We start from the raw sequence: 7,460 nt of genomic DNA on the forward strand, positions 1-7,460 counted from the left end.
CCGCCGCCGCTTGCAGAAAATCACGATGTGGGACGCTTAGTTTCGAGGCATAGGCCGCCAGTTTTCGCCGGAGAGGAAGATCCCGTGTTGCTTGAAGAGTGGATTCGGTCCCTCGACAAGATCTCCGCCATTGTGGGTTGCCCAAAAAATCGCCATGTGGAGTTGGCTTCTTTCTACTTTAGCCACGAGGCCGACCTCTGGTGGGTGCACGAAGGCCCTGCGTGCCAAGAAGAACCTAGTTTTGACTAGTCAGCTCGGAAGGACAAGTTGAGGGAGAGGTTCTACCCATCTCACGTTAGAGCAGCCATGTACGAGGAGTTCTTACATCTTCAGCAGGGGTTGTCATCTGTGGTGGAATACCGCAAGCGCTTCCTTGAGCTCGCCCGTTTTGCTCATATGTTGGTTCCCATCGAGTTGGTAAAGGTGGAGAAGTTTGTGGCGGGGCTCAACTACGAAGCCGGGAAAGCTTTGACTGTAAGCAAGCCTAGGACGCTGAATGAGGCCTATCTGAGTGCAGCAGATCTGTATCGAGTGCAACAGCTTCAGTGTGGGTCTTTTGAGTTTGCCAAGAAGAGAAGTAAAGGAAGTGGGTCCTATAGTTTCAAGAAGCCGACACAAGATTTCAGAGCCAGACCCGCGCTTCCTCCGTCTCAAGGATCGACTCAGGTCAAGAGTGGAGAAAAAGAGAGGCCTTTCGGATGCAAGAGATGTGGGAAGGACCACATTGGGAAGGATTGCCAAGGGAACGCGCTTCGGTGCTACAAGTGCGGGGAAAGGGGCCACAAAGCCTTTGAGTGCCGTCTAAAATCCAACCAGAGAGCCTTGCCACCTGGCACGTGTTCCAGTGGACCTTCGGAGGGGAGTTCCGGTTGAGGTGTGGCAGGGACGAAGCCTTCGGGCAGAGTGTTCGTGATGAGCCGGTCGCAGGCTAAGACCGAGGGTTGGGTGGAGGAGGAGTCTGTACGTAATATTTCTAGAGCCTACCTTTTACCTTGCGAGCGTACCTTTTTCGTGTTATCCTTGCACCTTTCTGTGTGTTTACTTTAGTTCATTTAATTCAGACCTCACCCCTTCGTGTCACCTAAGCCTAATTCGTTAACTTAAAACTTAAGATAGTCAACAATTAGGAAACCTCTTAAGTTAAATTCAAAGGGAGTTTAATTCATAGCTAGTGAGTTTCAAACTTGGGTCTTTGAGTTTCCAACCCAACCCTTGAACCACCTAGACCAATTATACTTCTTAAACTTTATCACACATAAATTCCTTTTATCCTTTTATTTTCAACTTACCCAAAAATCCCCAAATTAAAATCTTCTTTCCCCAAATTTCCTCCAAAACCCTTCCTTCTTTCCCTCTACCCGTGAGCTTCAGCCAAAACCCCAACCCCCGTCGGTCGCCACTCTCGTCGCCGCCAACTGCCTCGCCAGACGCCATCGGAGCTCATCGTCGCCGCCTCGCCGCTGCCCCGCCGGAATTGCAGCCGAGAAGAAAGAGAAGAAAAGAAAAAGAAAAGAAAAAGAAGTTTGGGTCTACCTTGGTTTTGGGTCATCTCAAATCATGCCTAGGAGGTCTAAATCTGCGAGAAAAGTGGAATGGGTGGATGCCCATTACCTAGTTTTGGAAGGTAAAGCTTTTGATCCTGACTCTTTTTCGAGTTCCTTGTTGGAGTTGTTGAATTACCAAGGTTTGTTGGATGGGTATCTCGCAATTATGACCGAGACTTACCCGAGTTTGGTAAAAGAATTCTACCGTCACATGAGTGTGACCAAAGATGGTGGGAAATTGGAAATTACCTCTAAGGTGGGAGGTGTAAAAATTTCCTTAACCGAGAAACGGTTGGCTCAGCTTTTCAGTTTGACGGTTACGGGAGTCTCACAGTACAATGGTGACTCTTGGATTGAGACAAGCAGCATGAGTTATCGGAATTACCTGAGTTATCTGTTGGGAATAACTAGTGGGTTCCCCCAGGCCACGAGGCCGGAGAGGAAGTGGCTTTCTGTCGAGCAAAAGATTTTGGTAATGATCGTTTCTGATTGTCTGTTGCCTAACAACAATAAGATTCGTTTGTTGGGTAAGCTGGAGTGCACCTTTGCTTTCTATCTGAAATACAAAGTGAAGTTCAACTTGCCTTCGTTGATGTTGTAACATATGGTCTACTGTAGAGATCATAACCGAAAGAGTTTGCCTTATGGCATGGTTTTAAGTTGGATCTTTGTTAGGAAGGGGGTGAGTGTTGAAGGCTATGTGCCCAAGCCGGTGGGCAATATGGTTCTGGATGCCACAAATCTCCGCAGTTGCAATATGTTTCAGTTGGATTATGGTGATTGCATAACTCTTGAAGAAGTCGCAAGGAAAGCCCCTGTCGAGAGGAGTTCGTTAGGTTAAGAGCTTGAGATTCCAGTTGGAAAGTTGAACCTAGCAGTGCAAAACTTGGGTGGAGATGCTGAGAACGAAGGCGAAGAAGAGAGAGAAGAGGAAGAAGAAGGAGGAGAAACAGAGGAGGTCAAGGAAAGTGACTCTGAAAGCGAAGAGAACGTAAGGAGGAAGGAAGTAAGGACCAAGAAAGAGAATGATTCCATGACACACGAGGAACGGGTGGTGACCTTTCTCCGTCAGCAGAATCGGATGATTGAGGAAGGCTTCTCTTTCATGAAGGCTCAGTTTGTTACTGTCAATCAAAGGTTAGATAGGTTGGAGGCCGGTTCTAGCTATGGTGGGGCTGAAGAGGTTTTGGACGAGGTCGACGAGGATTCGGAGGATGATTCCTCCTAGGCCGGAGTTGGGGTAAGCTCGTTTCTTCTCTCGTTTGTTGGTTTGCCGTTTGGTAGTTGTTGCTTGTTGGCTGTGTTTAGTTGTTCTCTCTTGTTTGCCTTAGTTTTTAGCTTGTTGTTTGGGTAGTTGGTTTAGTTGCCTTGCTTTGTAAGGACCTAGTTGTTCTTGGTATAGGATCGGTGTAGTAAGATCCTAGCTGTCCTTAAGGTGGTGGTAGTTTTCGTGTCGCTTGAGAAGTATCTTTTGTGACTTTTGAAACCTTGAATTTTCTTGATTCTTGCAAACCTTACACCTGTTGGATCTTTGAAGTCTTGTTTAATGGTGTTTTGTTTCCTTTTGTCACTTTGTTGATTCGTTGCTACTCGTTTGTTTGAACTCGTCGTGCCCAAGATTCGGGGACGAAGCTTCTTGTTAAGGGGAGATGATGTGACACCCCGTAAATCCAAACACTAATCGATGATTAATTGAAGAATTAATCCAAGTTTTCCTTGCTAATCTATTTCTAAAAATCCTAAAATTTAATAGTCAATGGACTAGATTTTGACTAGTCACTTAAGTCAAAGGGTTGTACCTTGTGCTTCTTGAGTTGTGCCCTTGTTCCCTTGTCTTTCCAACATTAGTAAGGGTAGGAATGTCTTTCTACCTAAGAATTGTGATTCAAGTTAACCTACCAAGATACTCTCATGTCATTCACCTTTCAACCTAAAACTCAAAAACTCTAGCCTCTCTCTAAAATGATTTAGCTTCTTCTCCAAGCTCGAAATTGAGCATCCAAACCTTGCAAAATTTTCTTCCAAGATTCCTACTTTCTTCATCTTAGGAATAGGAAAGGGTAAGATCATTAGCTTTTTTGTGTTTTTAACCTTCTTTTAGGTGTCTTTTTCTAAAGATAGGATCTTTGTTGTGTTTTGTTAAGTGTAAGAAGTTGGTGTGGAAGATGAGCTCTAGGAAAGGCTTTTAAGGGTGAAAAGAGGAAGTTGTTAGGCTACAAAGGTAACCCATGCTTTACAAAACCTATTTTCTTACTTATATGATGATTCTTGGCTTCTACTTGTGATTCTTGTGTTGATTTGTGATTGAGACTATTGTTGAGCCTTAGTCTTCTTGGTAATGATGATGGCCTTGTGTGACTATGATTGAGATTGGTGGTTTGTTACTTGAGCTTTGCTCACGAGATTGGTGGTTTTGTGATTGTGATATTTAATGGTACCCTTGTGTACTGAGAGATCGGTGGTGAATAAGAGTGTCGGCGGGGAGCGACGGTCCCCGAAGGCAAAAGTTTGGACTCAGAAGTACAAGGTGGCACTAGGAGGTAATGGTTGGAACCGAAATAAGGTCGAGGGTAGCCATAAGGTTGTAACAGGGCATAAGGTTGGAACTATGAAACTTGTGACATGTAGTTGTCACCGTGTGAATGTGTTTTCTTTGCTTATGAGCATGTCTTGATGTATTCTACTTTGTAGTAGGATGCATCCTGAGTTGTGTTGTCTTTCATGTTTGTGGTCTTGTTGATGTCATGAGGATGATGATCCTCGTTTTTATTGAGAGTGATTGATGAGTCTTTGGTGTTGACTTCTCTCTTTGTTTTTGAAATGATATATATTGTATTCCCGTTCCAAATGGTTTTGATTATATCTATCTATATATGCTATTTAACGCGTATTGATGGGTTACCAGCAATATTCGTTGACCGGGTGTTATCCCCATGTTTTACAGGTTTTGAGTAGATGCCGAGAGCGCTATATGTGGACGCTAGATAGAGTAGCTACCATGTTTAGACGTTACCTTTTGTTGGCCTGTGTGTAACATCTCACTTTTCTAACTCTTAAGTACATCTCTAAACAATCATTAATATAACTAAGCAGCGGAAAACTAATAGATAAATAGTGGGAGTGTCACCGCCACAACCACCACTCTTTGGTGATTGCACAGGCTAAAAGGGTAAAACTAAAAATAAGATTAAGTCTGGGTACTAAAAATAAATACTCAAAACGTAAGGGGGAAAACTTCACCCCAAAATAGTCTACATCAATCCTCAAACATAAAGTCGATAAAACTACAATCCGTACATAGCATCAAAGGTACTAGAGTTTAGACATCTCTATCTACGAGACTAATCTAACTCGACTTCTTCACACTGTTGGGCCCACCTGAAAGGGGTTTTGCAAGCAACACATAGACAAATAGGAAACACACCCGTTAGCACGAAGCTAAGTATAACCACACTCAACCCTGTAAAGCATTCTAGCATATACTTTGAAAACATTTGATATCTTTATAGCAATAAGCTATTCTCAAATCATCTTAAGATGTATCACATTATTTCTAGATGCTTGCACCCTATAATATCAGCTGGCATGCTTATGTATGTACAAGACTGTTCACATAGATTCAACAACTTATAAACTTCTTTGATAACTTACACTACAAAAAAAAGCGGAAATAACGACGGATTTAGCTACAGACGAATTCCGTTGCTAATTTAGCTACGGAATAGCGACAAATTAGTGACAAATTTTAATTTTTTTGTTAAATGAATATTTAACGACGGACTAGCGACGGATTAACGACGGATATTGCGACGGGATATTTCCGTAGTTAAAAACGTAGCTAATTTTGGCGGTAAATGTTGGCGGTAAAATTAAAGACAGATTTACGACGGATTTGCGACGAAATTTTGCGCGGGGCAATTTCACTAGTTTAATTGGTACAAAATAGCGACGGAAATATATTTCCGTTGTTAAATTTTTAAGAGGTATTTATTTATGCTTGCATTGTAGCGACGGATTTGCTCATCCGTCGCTAGTTAGCGACGGAATTTCGTATCCGTCGCTAGATAGCAACGGAATCCATTTCCGTTGCTGCATTTGTAACCCGAATTTAATTGCGTTTATATTCTAACGACGGATATGTGGATCTGTCGCTATATATAGTGACGGATCCTCAAATCCGTCGCTATAGTTATAACAGGAATTATATCTAAATTTACATTATAAACACTCTAGCGACGGATTTTAAATCCGTCGCCAGAATTATAAGCAGAATATTAATTTCTGAAATTTTTTAATATGTAGCGACAGAATTTAGTTACTGTCGTTAGATAGCTACGGATATGGCGATCCGTCGTTAGAATTGGCAATAGATTACTTTTAACGCTCATCAACAACCTCGCTGCCTAAAACCCTATCGCTGGAATTGCCTACCTCACAAATCGCTCAGACGACAGCCCATCGCTCAGACGACTGCCGTTAGTTTCTTCCGGCGATCGCTCACACGACCGCCGTTAGTTTCTTCCGGCGATTGCTCACACGACCGCCGTTAGTTTCCACCGCCCATCGCTCAGACGGACGCCCTTAGTTTCCTCCGCCCATCGCTCACACGACCGCCGTTAGTTTCCTCCGCCCATCGCTCAGACCCTCAGCTCGCCAATCGTTCAGACGCCCTACGCTCAGGCGACTATTGGCCATCGCTCACCGCTCACCGCTCACCGCCCAAGCCGACCGGCGTTGCTTCTCCGCGGACAACCCTGCTACTCCGCTGTTTCTCTGGTTAGTCAATTGCTGTTGAATATTTACGCATTACAGAGTGCATTAACAATCAATTATTGAGTGTTACTGTCAATTATAAGTGGTGAGCTTTCTAATTTCATTTATGCCATTTGAAACTGATTGGAGTTCATCATTTCACTCTTCACCTGTCTCCCTGAAGGTGGTAATTTTTAGAGATACTGTGTGTGAGAATCTTGCTGTTTTGCGGTGGATTTAACTTGAGAATAGTTATTGAATGAATCTTATATTTGTCTTATATAAAATGAATTCTTATAGGCAATTTGTACTGTAAGTGATAGCAATTCAATTAGTAGATTTTTGCAATTAATATATACATATAATTTTAATTAAGTGTTTTTCTTAATTGAGTGGAACCAAAACAAGTAGAGGCAAAGGGGTTCAATGGTTCATATTGCTACAAGTAGTCAGATAAGTTTAGTCATGCTTGCTGAGAATTTAGCCATGTCACTTTTTGATGGAAGCATATTCCCATTCCCATTCCCTTGTTTGTTATCAAATGATATTATACACAAACATAGCTAGCAGTTTAGGTTCACTGATTATTTTGTGATCTGAAAATTGACATGGCCTTTTTAGCATTTATTTTATGAATTATGAAAACATTTTCTAGATCACTAGATGTTTTATGCTTTTGAAGTAGCTTGAAAATATCTTATATTTTCTGATAACAATATGTAATTTGATTTGTAAACCTAATGCAGTTGATTTTAAATTCAGAATGATAGAATTTCACTTAACAAATCTTTCCTCTAAACTTTGATAAATCTATTTGTTATTGATGAGATGGGATGTGAATAATAAAATACTGTTGCTTGACTGACATTCTAGGTTTGGAGATTAGGATCTTAAGTCTTTCAAAGGACTGATTTATAACAGAAGTTCTTCCATATGTTGACATAATGAACAATTTATGTTTAAGTGGAGGTTTATATTCAAATATGAACATAGATCAATAGTTTCCATGCTGCACGTTGATTACGTATTATCACAACTAGACTTAGAAATATAATATGTTGCAGAATAAGTATATTTATTTACTAAACTATTATCTTCTAGGAACTGTTATAAGTTCATTCAATGATCTACCTGGATTTATAATCTAACTTGCTGCTGGAAATA

The 7,460-nt window shown here is 41.5% G+C and overlaps 1 protein-coding gene across 1 annotated transcript; it reads left to right on the forward strand.

Moving 5' to 3' along the window:
- Positions 1-306: 306 nt before the first annotated feature.
- LOC109154745 lies at positions 307-873 on the forward strand. The gene has a single exon (XM_019302473.1). It carries the CDS (start codon positions 307-309, stop codon positions 871-873), a length of 567 nt encoding a protein of 188 aa, XP_019158018.1.
- Positions 874-7,460: the final 6,587 nt, after the last annotated feature.

The sequence above is a fragment of the Ipomoea nil genome, unplaced genomic scaffold, assembly GCF_001879475.1.
Source record: "Ipomoea nil cultivar Tokyo-kokei standard unplaced genomic scaffold, Asagao_1.1 scaffold2653, whole genome shotgun sequence".
Taxonomy (NCBI): Eukaryota; Viridiplantae; Streptophyta; class Magnoliopsida; order Solanales; family Convolvulaceae; genus Ipomoea; species Ipomoea nil.